General features: G+C 36.7%; 1 protein-coding gene across 1 annotated transcript in view; it reads right to left on the reverse strand.

The window, feature by feature from the left end:
• Positions 1–14023, reverse strand: part of SMCHD1 (structural maintenance of chromosomes flexible hinge domain containing 1) — a 71477-nt gene that overhangs the window by 40820 nt on the left and 16634 nt on the right. The window contains exons 8-19 of the mRNA XM_061356389.1: positions 11582–11748; positions 9224–9317; positions 8765–8975; positions 8310–8439; positions 8026–8209; positions 7288–7485; positions 7071–7184; positions 6519–6625; positions 6201–6283; positions 5933–6046; positions 3731–3808; positions 3529–3648 (exon numbers count right to left, since the gene is read on the reverse strand). Coding sequence (XP_061212373.1) covers positions 3529–3648; positions 3731–3808; positions 5933–6046; positions 6201–6283; positions 6519–6625; positions 7071–7184; positions 7288–7485; positions 8026–8209; positions 8310–8439; positions 8765–8975; positions 9224–9317; positions 11582–11748 — 1600 coding nt within the window. The remainder of the gene's footprint in view (positions 1–3528; positions 3649–3730; positions 3809–5932; positions 6047–6200; positions 6284–6518; positions 6626–7070; positions 7185–7287; positions 7486–8025; positions 8210–8309; positions 8440–8764; positions 8976–9223; positions 9318–11581; positions 11749–14023) is intronic.

The following is a 14023-nucleotide window of genomic DNA, read 5'->3' on the forward strand; positions in this document are numbered from 1 at the left end:
CTTTTCTGCACTGAATTTTGCCAGGAGCTCCTGGTTCATTCAATGCAATCCTCCTGGCATTTTTGCCTGATTCCTGTTCATTGGGATGGACTAGATTTAAGCTTGGAGGAGGTGACCTGTGAATATTAACCAGCTTTCTTGGGCCCCCTTTTCAAACAGGGCCTTACTCCATGAAACTCCACTGGGCTGATCTTTAAGGAGGCCACATTCTTCTCCCATAAAGTCCAGGGCTGTGAGCTTACTTTCTGCCCTCCTCCTTCCTTTCATGATTCTTAATGCTACTATCTCATGGTCACAACAGCCAAGATTGCCTTCAACCTTCACATCCCCAGTGAGCCCCTCCTTGTTTATGAGGTCCATCAGAGCACCCCTCCTTATTGGTTCCTTTATCACTTGAGTTAGGAAGTTGCCATTGATGCATTCCAGGAACATCCTGAATTGCTTACACCCTCCTGTGTTGTCTCTCCAGCAGGTGTCAGGGTAGTTGAAGTCCACCACAAAGGCCAGAGTTTGCAAACAAGAATCTGCTTCTAGCTGTCTGCAAAAGGCCTCATTCACTTGTTCTTCTTATTCAGGTGGCCTATAGCAAATACTGATTGTGGTGTCATCCATACTGGTTTGCTCTTTAATCCTCACTCAGAGGTTCTTAGTTGGCTCATCATCCATTGCCAGGCAGAGCTCCATACATTGCAGCTGTTCACTTACATAAGAGGCACCTTTACGGTCTTCCTAGTCTGTCTTTCATAAAGAGCTTGTATCCATTGCAACATTCCAGTTATGTGAGCCATCCCACCACACCTCAATGACTAGCAATGTTGCAGTCCTGCTGTCTCTAAATCACCATGTTTATTCCCCATGCTACATGCATTAGTGTACATGCAGTTCAGAGATCTCCATAAAAGGATGAGTCTTGGTGATAAGATAGAGCAGGGGATGTATAATCTGCAGTTAGCGTGTATTTTTGCAGATTCATTTTGTAAGTAAATAGCTACAGATTTTAAGTTGCATTATGATATATTGAATTAAAAAAGTTAATTGTATTTGATGAAATCCATCTGTGGGTCCTGAAGGAGCTGGCAAATTGGGTTACTAAGCCACTGTTCATCATATCTGAAAAATCATGGCAGTCAGGTGAAGCTCACGACGACTGGAAAAAGGGAAATATAACCCCCATTCTCAAGAAGGGGAAAATGGATGACCCAGGGAATTACAGACCAGTCACTCTCGCCTCTGTGCCTGGCAAAATCTTGGGGCAGATTCTCCTGGAAGGCATGCTAAGGCACATGAAAAACAACAAGGTGCTTGCTGACAGCCAGCATGGCTTCACTAAAGGGAAATCCTGCCTGACCAATTTGGCAGCCTTCTATGATGGGGCTACAGAACTGATGGACAGCAGTAGAGCAGTTGACGTCATCTACCTGGACTTGTGCAAAGCATTTGACACTGTCCCACACAACATCCTTGTCTTTAAATTGGAGAGACATCAATTTGATAGGTGGATCACTCGGTGGATAAAGAACTGGCTGGATGGCAGCACGCAAAGAGTTCTGGTCAACGGCTCAATGTCTGGCTGGAGACCAGTAACGAGTGGTGTCCCTCAGGGATGGGTATTGGTACTGATCTTGTTCAACATCTTTCTTGGGGACAAGGACAGTGGGATTGAGTGCGCCCTCAGCAAGTTTGCCAATGACACCAAGCTGTGTGGTTCGGTTGATACACTGGAGGGAAGGAATGCCATCCAGAGGGACCTTGACATGCTTGTGAGGTGGGCTGATGCCAAACTCATGAAGTTTAACCATGACAAGTGCAAGGTCCTACACCTGGATCGGAGCAATCCCAGGCAGAGCTACAAGCTGGGCAGAGAAGAGATTCAGAGCAGCCCTGCGGAGAAGGACTTGGGGGTGTTGGTCGATGAGAAAATGAGCATGAACCAGCTTCAGTGTGTGCTTGCAGCCCAGAAAGCCAACCGTATCCTGGGCTGCATCAAAAGGAGCGTGACCAGCAGGTCAAAGGAGGTGATCCTGCACTTCTACTCTGCTGTCATGAGAACTCACTTGGAGTACAGTGTGCAGTTCTGGTGTCCTCAACATGAAAAGGACATGGAACTGTTGGAACAAGTCCAGAGGAGGGCCATGATGATGATCAGCGGACTGGAGCACCTCCCATATGAAGATAGGCTGAGAAAGTTGGGGCTGTTCAGCCTGGAGAAGAGAAGGCTGCATGGAGAATTCATAGCAGCCTTCCAGTATCTGAAGGGGGCCTAGAAGGATGCTAGGGAGGGACTATTCATTAGGGACTGTAGTGACAGGACAAGGGGTAAGGGGTTAAAACTTAAACAGGGGAAGTTTAGATTGGATATAAGGAAGAAATTCTTTACTGTAAGGATGGTGAGGCACTGGAATAGGTTGCCCAGGAACACTGTGAATGCTCCATCCCTGGCAGTGTTCAAGGCCAGGTTGGACAGGGCCTTGGGTGGCATGGTTTAGTGGGAGGTGTCCCTGCCCATGGCAGGGTGTTTGGAACTTGATGATCTTAACGTCCTTTCCAACTATAACTATTCTATGATTCTAGGATTCTTTTCCATATTTCTGGACAGAAAGAGCAACTACAAACTAGCCTACAGGCTCTACCCTTTTTCATAAATGGATTCCTATTTTCCCTGGAAATGCAGTCTTTCCAGCAAAAGAAATAAAACTTCTTCAGGGAATCACAGAATCATTTAGGTTAGGGAAAGAATCCTTAACATCGTTGTGTCCAAGTGTTAACCTAAAGGAACCTGTTAGCAAGGCTGTACCTGAATTACAATGCAACCAAATATATCTTACAACCTTCAGTAGTGTCATTAAGATCAGAATCTGTGAATTTTGTTGGGATGATCTGACACATATTATTTTAGGCCACATACATACAAGAGTGCCTGGCAAGACAAAGTAGCATCAGACATATTTAACAGTATTATTTCTATTCTGGTATTCCGGTATGTATTTTACAGTGGTTAATCCAAACATACACACCCATTATAACTGAATGAGAATTTAATTTTGCATAGGACTCCTCTTTCACTTAAAAAGAAGCCAACGAAAACCTTCAGTCTCAACATGTATATTTTAAATGTATAACCTGTTTTTGAATGAGTTTCTCTTTGTGGTTTATGCATGAAAGTTGGCCTAAAAAATACCAGTTTTATGAAATAATATTTATGCCAGTGGCATCAGGAAAAAGGGCAATCCTAATTAAGTAAAAGTTTATTTTTGTTAAGTACATTTGGAAAAGTTCACACCAGGGAAAAGCTTCTGATTCTGTTAACACTTTTTTGTAAAACTAACTGTATAGCACAGCCAACATGTTACAGGTGAGATCAAAATCTATTACGCAAAAATCACATTTTCCTGCAAATTTCATTATTTGACATGAAAATGTTGCTTTCTGGTGCTGAAAATTACCTCTCCATGAAAACACGAATAATTTTGATATATAATGACTGAAATACAGACACTAAAAGAAAATTGGAATGACTGGATTTCTTACCTATAATAGTAAATTTAAAGATTTTAGATGGTAGAGGCCTTCCTGCATAAGTGTCTGCGTTACTTTCATTCAATACTACTTGCAGTTTCAAGGTGTAGTTCCCAAGTTTCTGAAGATTTTCTAAACAGAAATACAAATACAATTAGAAAGCAAACCAAGAAAAATTATAAACAAACTGAAAATATTACATATGTGAACTTACCCATTTTTTTAAACCAGTATGGCCATTTGCCTCCATGCTGACTGATATGGGAAATTATTTCTTTATTCCCAGTAGGTGCTGCAAAATAAACAATCAGCTACATGTAATTAGATTTTACACCATAATTGTTCATTTTTTTCAAGTATTACTTATCACTCATTGTTAAGTATTGCTGTCACCTCTAAATCTAATAAATATAAATTCAGCTTCATACTTAAATCATGTTGGTTACACATTAAAAAAATAAATTCCCTACCTAATCCCATTTTAATTAAAAATTGCTAGCCTCAGACATATTAAACTGAAAGCAGCAGATTTGTAAAGCTGAATTTTATTAGTTCTTTGGTTGTATGCTCCCTGTCAAGTCTGAGCACTTGTACGGTGTACACACCATGCTGGCAAATGGTCAGCTATTGACTTGCTTAAATGGGAGCCATGGTAAAAATGTGCAGTTGACTGAATGTATAATCAAGGAAAGAAGAACATTCCTTTTTTTCTCCAAATTAAGAACACACTGAAACGTCAAAGCAATTTTTAGTGACTGGTTCTAAAACCTAAGATAAATACAGGAACACATTCAAGAGGCATTAATGTATTAAGTATATATTACAATTTAGTATATTTAAGATATTGATATTTTACAAAGAAAATATGTATATATTTTGTTATTTGTAATATATCTTAATATTTATTTTATTTATATTTTAAGTGTAATAAATACAGAATGGAACTGCAATAAGATTACACAGGATAAAAAGAAATGCAGTAATGCAGCCTTTTATTGTCTGAAACCTTTCGGAGACAAATGTTCTTCTAAAGAGGAAAAGGTATCTTATACTTGCAGGATTATTACAATGCCAAAGTTTGCTTCTCACGTAAACAAGGTTTCCATGTATAACATTCTGAAAACAATGGATAACTAAATGTCCCTGCTGTGGTGTAATATAAATCCTTGGGGAGTACAGACAGAGGAATAACATCTATAAGTTTGTTTTGAATTACGTATTAATAGCCAATAGCCATAGCCTTCATGATCTGGGAAAATTCAATGGTGCATGTGTGAGACAGATGCATCTCAACTGCATTTCCGATTGTGGCTTACAAGAGGGAACTAGCAAGATAATTGTTTGGTCAAAAGAACAGTTAACAAAGTTCTAAAATAAATACTTCAGCAATAAAAACAGTTTGCTTATTAGCTCAACCCCCCTGAAAAGATGCCTTAGTATTACCACAGATTGCCACAGTACCTACTTGAGTATTTTAACAGAGGTACCTGCAATTTAAATAAGGCTGCTGGCAAATACAATCTGATAATCTGTATTATGTGAACATTCTTTTTCAATTCTGATTTCTTAATGCCCCAGCACAAGAGCTTGGACAATGGACATGCACAGCAGACAATTCCCATACAAAAAGTGCCACTAAAACACTAAGTGCTGTCTTATGACAACAATACTAAACTGAAGCTAAGATAGTTCCATTTATAGTTTCCTCTGACATGTATCACTACAGTAACTTCAGTGCTTCAGAAAGATATTTTTACAACTCTTACCATACAAAGGAATTGGATTTTCCTATTGTATATAGAAAGAAACAAGGCAAACAAGAGTAAGTTTCTGTAAATTTTAGATTTATTTCACACATGTAGGCTTGGAGTTTTCAGAGAACTTAGCGCTCTAATTTTGTGTTCAACGCACAACTGACCAATTTCAGCTGCCTCAGAAAGAATACAGTTCAACAAATGCAGTGTAAAAATATTAAGTGAAGTACCTACACAACAGAAACCATGAAACAGTAGCTCACACAAACTCAATTTTGCAAAATTCCTAAGTGACTTTACATTAGACATTCAACAAGTGCGGTCCCTACTTTTATGCAACTCGTGTGGATTTCTATGTTAGAAATGGTATCCATTTTAACCATATTCTTATGTGTATTAAGTAGTTTGTAACTGACAGGCCCTCGTTACATGTGATAGAAGATGTAAGCATAATACAGCATTAAACCATCAAGCACTTGTTATTGAAGTGAAATGTGGCTCTGGAGTGCTATATGTTCTGATGTGATATCATCCTTAAAATTAACAGCTATATCCATCTATCAAATTCTAACATATAATACATATATACACAAAAAAAAAGCATTATCCACTATCAATTTTTAAAATAGTAAAGAATCAGTTAAATATACGGAAATACTTACAATGTAAAATAACCTTAAGTTCAACAAGAAGCTTCTTTGAACCTCCATGGCTTGTACCTGGAAGTTTTTGCATCGCTTCGCCTTTTTTGTTCAAAATTTCTATTCTCAATGCCCCTGTATGTAAAAGGAAAAATGCTGCACTGTTAAAATATGCTGTGGATTATAAGTGATTGGAGATTTCTGTATTCTTGTTTTTTTCAACAAGAATGCATAATATGTTTTTAAGTGGATATTTTAATTTTTTGTACTTGGAAGAAAAAAAATATACCTATTGGTGTACCAGCAAATCTTGTTTCATTTGGTAATAACTCATCTCCTTCAGGCCATGTTACTGATAATTTGTCAGGAAGTCTAGTGAAAAAGAAAGAGTGAACAGTTTTTCTATGAGTTAAAAAACCAGGGTAATTTATCTTTAGTAGAATATACATGAAGCTATTTTTCTGCGGAGGACGACACCAGACTATTTCTTACAGATTTTGAGTTCCGCAGTTTTTTTTGTTTCTACTGAAACAGCTGACTGCTTTCCCATTTCCCTGAAACTCTTATTAGGAACACTACAAGTAAGTAATTACAATTTAGAGCTTACCTTGCCATTTCATCCTCTATGTATTTTTTAACAGCTTTTTCAGACACTGTTCTGTCAAGCTTTGAGATTGGAATAGTCTTCATTTCAGCATACAATGTCTGAGGTTCCTGAAGCAAAAAATTGTGTACAGTTATAAACAGTCAGATTACAGTATGTCAGATAAGAAATACCTGTCTGTGAAGGGACTAAACAAGTTGGCATAGACATAATTCAGTATAGCAAATAACTACCTGGTGACACCACAAGACACTACTAAAATTTGCTGAAATCACAAGGATTAAGAATGGATGCACAACATGCGATGGATACTAAGTGTGCTAGTCTATTTCATACGCAAATTTAAGTAAATAAGGTCATTGACAATGAATGATAATCTTACTATATTTACATTAAAACTAATGGAATTGAGTAGTTCGATTATTTTTACACTGCTGACTCTCAAAAGAAACCCCCACAGTAATTTTCACCGTCATTTAAATATATCTGACCCAGGATTATGTTTAAAGATTCCATCCACACTAGCTGTGTGATTCCTTTTTATATCTGTCTTACCAAAGCAATTTGAACCTCTCCTCCTGTAGCAAATATGTCCCCATCATGGTCTCCATACAAAAAAAATTTCTCAATAGTTCCATAGAATATTGGAAGAGTCTTAACAGTTTTCACCTGAGAAGACAATAATTAAAACAAGTACACTGCTTCTGCATCAAATGCATAGTATTTGCCTTTTATAGGGTTCAAATGCTTTATTACAAAAAAACTAACTTACCAGCTGTCCGGTTTTGTATGTTTTTCCATCCCACTCTATTGCAGCATAAGTTGTCCAAGGGCTCTGCATTCTTTTGGATGGTAAGTCAGTACGTGTAGTTACTCCTTTAAAGACTGTGAATTTTATCTGTTTGTCATATTTTTCATGACAGTCTTTGAGCCACAAAGCAAATTCTCTGTCAATTTTCATTCGCTGCTCCTATAAATAAATTACAAAATAAATACATATTGTTAATGTATTACAAAATTTAAACCTGTCAACTCCAGAAGTGTGAACAATTACGAATACAGAGATACTGCACTCAAACAAAAACAGATTTTCCTTGGAAGCATTACGAAATTCTAGGAAAGCTATACTTCAGAGAAAGTGTTTCCCCCAGCACACATATTCTTATATGAAGAGAGTCTTTCCACAAAAACTGTTATGTAAAAACAAAAGTAATTGTTTAAGGAAACAAAAGGAAACAGACTGAATTCTATTTTTTTCTTACAGGTGTAAGTCAGCTTTAGTACTCAGTAAAACTAAACTTCAGTACTCACTAAAACTCACTAAAATTTCAGTATTCAATAAAACTCACTAAAACAGAAGTATCTGCTGCAAAGTCTTGTAAAAGTGCTCAAGGTGAAAATTGTTCAGAACCCAGGTAATCAGTGACACAAACAAGTGCCCAGTGTATAAAGGTTTCTATATCATATGCATTAAAATTTGTCAACAAGAAATACCTAACGGAATGGTTACCTGTCCATTGAAGACTCTCGTGAACAGAGTATTCTTATCTTTTAGCTTCAGCTCCAGATCCATGAAAGTGAGTTTGTTTGTGCTGACCTGGAACTTATCATTGGTAAATAATGCACCAGAAATTCTGTTATAGCATTCAATTGGTGCCAATCCTCTCTTCTTTGGAGGAGCGCACCAGTCAAAACTTAAAACAGAAGAAAACAGACATTAAAACCCTTCTTTATAAAGAGGTTTACATTACAGAAACAGACTGGTTTGCATTGTAGAAACAGATTACCACTTACTCTTCCACAGTCGTGTATGGTATTAACCTTCCATTCCAAAAACATTCAAAAATAGGCCTTTTTCCTCTGGCACCCTTTTCTACTATAATGCAGTCATCTTCCTCCTCATCATCATCATCATCATTTAATTCTTGATTAAAAAGAAGACAGTCTCCATGAATAAATTTCTTAAAACCCCTAATATTATCATCAAAACTGAGTGTAGTCCAAGTTAACAACAATCTACACTTATTAAGACAGGCAGAGTAGCAGTACGCTTGATATCAAGTTAAGCTATATATAATATTAGGATTATTTTTTTTTCCTATTTAAGAAATGCCAAGCAGAAAAACTAAGGAAAGTTAAGGAAAAAATTTAAACAGGGATTGAACACCATTATTTTTATTTCATTAAAACAGTTATAGTAGTAGGATTGCCTATTATAGGATTGATGAGCAGCAAAATATGTCACTCACTTGATGGAAAACATGGATCATCAGGGTATGTTTCTTTATCATACAGGAAGGGATGATATCGGATGATGCCTTCCACTATACCGTCTCCTTCAAAATGTGCCTTAAACTCAAAACTGTCTGCTGCAGTATTTATATACAATGTCTGCATGTCATCTTTGATCTCCCTAAGATTGACAATCTTCGGTACTTTTCCTTTTTCAAACATTGAAATCTGGAAAAATATAAAACAAGTTGACCAAAAAACCTACAGTAACTAGCATTTGTGACATTTACCTTAACTGTTAGCAAAATGACTTAGTTTCTATACTGCAATGATAAGTAGTATTACTTTTCAAAAATTAAATTACATAAGTATCGTTCAATGCTGTAGTTCAAAATGCATGTTTAAAGACAAACAGGCACAATATAAAGTAAGTTGCCATCAAAAAAAATCTGACTAATAAGTATATAAGCTCCTACCTGAATGTCAATGTTGTTGAAAGGGCTTATGTCTTTTGTTGCAGCATAAGTTTCGTTTCCTTTTGGTCCATGGATATAATAGTGATAGATGTGTCTGAAATAAAAATGAAAAATAAATTTCAAGAAGTAAAATTAAAAAATTTGCACATTATTACTTTCAAAAATCTAAATAAACCATATTTTTATTAAAATATAACTGCTTCACTGCATTGTTACAAATCAACTCTATGAGAACATGTATATCTGGCACAGAAGATTTACTAAAGGGTATGAAGCCTTTTTACTCCTTTCAACTCTCATCTCTTTCATGCAGAATCATATTAGGATATTTTTTTTTTAATCTATGAACATTATAAATTGGAAAATGATATATGTAAGTGAAAAAAAAATTATAATTGTTACACTGCTACAGATCCTTTACCTCAAAGTGCAAACTAATAAAACTACTGTAATTTGTTCTGCACTCTGGAGATGAAAAAGAAATATAGCCAAAAAGCTTTCCACATATTGTTTCCAATATCAGGTTTGTATTGATCATTTAATCATAACAGAAACATTTAACAAACAAGTAATTTATAAAAAATAAGGATACCCTATTTAAAAACTCCCCAAATCTACGTGGTCAGATAAGATTAATTATTCCCACAGAAATATGAAGTTTGAGAAAACTGAGGAGTTTAAATCCATTCACTTCAACTTTTCAGCAGCCTAGTTAATTCTTCTAACGTCAAAGACCGAGTTCTTAAACCCAACTCAGGTGATTTTCAGATAAAGGAGATTACACAAGTCAATGGGACTAAATGAATGAAGGATGTTACATGCATCAGCAAATGTTTATAACTGCTTTGCTTCTAAAATCCAGAAGTGAACAGAATGCACCCCAAGGAGAAATCTTGGTTCCCAGACAAAAGCTCCTTGTGGTCTCATTGGCACAGGACTTCAGAGCAGAGCAGACTGGTACGTTCAAACTGATTAGCATTTTGTCTGCATTTCTTCCAGACTTCAAATGGTGCTCTCATGACCTTAAAACATAATTATTTTGGGGGTTCATCTCCCTTCCCTCCACTTCAAAGCATATGAAACAATATGAGGGATGTGCCGTATGCCATTAAAACAGAATAAAACTGGAATGCAAGTATGGCACAAGGTGTGGCAGAAAGCTATGTGGAGGTGTTTGAGGTGAAAAAGGCCATTACACTGAAATAGTGATGCAGGACTGTGTATCACTGGGAAGCTAAACCTGATTGGTTTTACTGTAATAGCTATGAGGCACATACTTGTGTAATTGAATCTGGGTTTCATCTCAGAGGCATTTCTTTCCCTTCAAGAGATCACTGGAATGAAATAACACACACCTAAGAGGGTGTTCACCATCTTCTTAGGTGTGTGTTATCTAAGGTATCTTAGATAACTAAGACCTAAGGGACCCAAGTTATCTACCAATGTAGATGTACCCCTATATTTTCATGAGGTCAAAAAGGGTTTCAGCCACAAGTTCTTACATGTAACACTGAATTACTTTTCACATAATAAGGTATTATCCAATTCTTACATTAATTCTCATATTATCTATTATTATTAGATTGCAGGTAACAGCAAAGCAAAATTAGATCTTGAAAATAAAGGTCTATGGTTTGCCAGATTTTAACATTAGGCTATGACGTCATAGTTCAGTTTACACTGACAGATGATCTTAACAGATAATCCCACACAATTCACAGATATCACAGATACCTCCAGGCTCTGCAAGCCTGCTGGTGATACTACTTTAGTATTGAGTGGACAGTATCATATATTGTTCTTCCTCTTAAACTGAGATGAGGCAGCAGCTTTTTTGTTATTGTTTAAAAACAAAACTAAACCCAACTCAAACCCTGTAAATACAAACAAAACTAGATATCAAGGTTAGGAGTGCAGCTCCACTATTAATAAATATTAATAGTAATAGTAATATTAATATATTAATAATCAGAGGTGTAATTTTTACATTATCATTAAATTGGATATGATTATAACAACAACGTGACACTGAAGCTGATGTTTATTTAGATGGGGGGCCCCCATTCAGTTTCTGTAAAACCAGTTACCTAGGAAGACTAATTGTGGCATCAAAAAAAAAATAAAATTGAGAGAGATATATATATCTGTCAATATACATATAGATAGATATATATCAATATACATATATATCAATACACATATAGATAGATATATATCAATATACATATAGATAGATATATATCAAGAGCCTTAACAGGAATAAATCCAATGGCCAAATACAAAAAGCAAATAATTCACCATTATCTGACTTTGTTAGTAGTCCACTTTTAAATCAGATCTTTAAAATCACCAACTTACGCCAGCTGCCTTGTCCAAAGGTGAAAGTAGTTTTTCAAGTACTGCATGTGATCTGGCTGTACACCTGTAATGACAACTGCTGTGAAACTCTCTTTATCCCTTTCTTCTGATATTAGATTATGAAGAAATCTTTCATCATCACTTGTGATATGAGTAGAGTCAGATGGCTACAAAAAATAAAATAACAAGAGCAGGAATGTAAACTGAATTTCTGAATTCCCACCAGCTTTGAAAGGGATTAAAACAACCCACAACATGAAAATAATACAGAACACATGATGCCAAGTACTACAAGGATTAAAGCTTGAAATAAAAGCTTACAAATTAAAATCAAACTAAGAATCTGACACCCCTGATCAAGTCCATTTTCAAGTCACTTTCATCACTGCATTTGAAGTGCTCAGTCTAGAAATGTATTTATCATGTTTAATGTGGCACTGTGTGATACCCATGTGCACTGCAGGACATTTTTCAATACAATAAAGAGAAAAATTCACATATTTAATTTCATATTGATATGGCCTGGCTATTTCCATGATTTGCAAAAATTTCCTAGACTCAAGTTGTCTATTCATTATCTCCACTTCAATTCTATTACTTGAGTACTTCACATCATCTCTTCCCTCTTGGATATTTACAAGTTATTTGTTACCTCTAATAGAACTTTGCATGCAATTAGTTAGGTCTTTTTAAACTGTGTCAGCTTAACTTTCATTTTATATTATTACCACATCTTTTCAAACAAATGATTGCACCACTTCCTTAAATTCTTTAGTAGTAGCTATGCGCCTCATTCAGCCAGTTTCCTCTGGCTAATGTGTTAGCTTATTTTCTACTTTTCTATATCCCATTCTCCTTTTATAATATCAAATGTGGAGAGAAAGCATTTGTGCCCTCTACATAAACCCCAATATTTTGTCCGCTTTTATTTTCAGTTTCTAATTCTGTGACTCTACCTTCCCATCTCTATTACTTTCTCTACCATCTCTGTTCCCATCTCTGTTACCTTCTCTGCCATCTCTATTACCTTCTCTACCATCTCTACCTTCCCATCTCTGTAATTATTAAAAATAAAACTCATATATTTCTGATGATTCACTCTTTGTCACAAGTCACTGACCTAAGACTGGCATGATAAAAACCTTATTTTACCACCTGTTCCTTTCTTACCCATACAAAAAGCCAAGAACACTGATATTATCCACAAGATATGACCTATAATAAAGGTCTGATTACCTTATCATACACAGCACCCACTCAGGTTCCCATCTGCACTTTTTGCTGTATCTTTGACTTTATCTCCTTGCTCAAAAATGTCCAAAGGACAGTTCTTTTCAGTCTTCTTCCTTATTTTACAGCTTTTCACTTAACCTTTTATTCTTCATGAAAACAACTGGGACTGTTAATTTTTGTTTAAACTAAACAGTTCATTTCTTTTACAAAATTAGTGAAGTTTTGTAAAACATCTGGGTTTTGTTGATCTGGCTGGACTTTCTCCAGTATGCCAGTTAGTTCTTCTACATAAGCACAGTTTGTTTCTCTAATTTATTCCTTACTAATTCACAGAACAGACATTTTTCTTTAGGTTTAACACATGAAAAAACAGTTGCTGTTGTTAGAAATGCATTTTAGAGTATTTTTCTTAACCTGATACATGAAATTATATGGCATTTCTGTCACAGAATCACAGAATCTCAAGGGTTGGAAGGGACCTCAAAAGATCATCTAGTCCAACCCCCCCCTGCAAGAGCAGGTTAACCTAGAGTGCATCACCCAGGAACTTGTCCAGGTGGGCCTTGAATATCTCCAACGCAGGAGACTCCACAACCCCCCTGGGCAATCTGTTCCAGTGCTCTGTCACTCTCACAGTAAAAAAGTTTTTCCTGATGTTCACATGGAACCTCCTATGCTCCAGTTTACACCCATTGCTCCTTGTCCTATCACTAGACGTCACTGAAAAAAACCTAGCTCCATCATCCTGACACTCACCCTTTACATATTTGTAAACATTGATGAGGTCACCCCTCAGTCTCCTCTTCTCCAAGCTGAAGAGACCCAGCTCCCTCAGCCTCTCCTCATAAGGGAGATGTGCCACTCCCTTAATCATCTTTGTGGCTCTGCGCTAGACTCTTTCAAGCAATTCCCTGTCCTTCTTGAACTGAGGGGCCCAGAACTGGACACAATATTCCAGATGCGGCATCACCAAGGCAGAACAGAGGGGGAGAAGAACCTATCTTGACCTACTAACCACACCCCTTCTAATACACCCCAGGATGCCATTGACCTTCTTGGCCACAAAGGCACATTGCTAGCTCATGGTCGTCCTCCTATCCACCAGGACCCCCAGGTCCCTTTCCCCTTCACTACTTTCCAGCAGGTCAACCCCCAATCTGTACTCATACATGGGGTTGCTCTTCCGCAGATGCAAGACTCTACACTGCC

The sequence above is a fragment of the Neopsephotus bourkii genome, unplaced genomic scaffold, assembly GCF_033783945.1.
Source record: "Neopsephotus bourkii isolate Nb327-2 ecotype Australia unplaced genomic scaffold, CSIRO-AGI_Nbou_v1 NB_846, whole genome shotgun sequence".
In the NCBI taxonomy this organism is placed as follows: Eukaryota; Metazoa; Chordata; class Aves; order Psittaciformes; family Psittacidae; genus Neopsephotus; species Neopsephotus bourkii.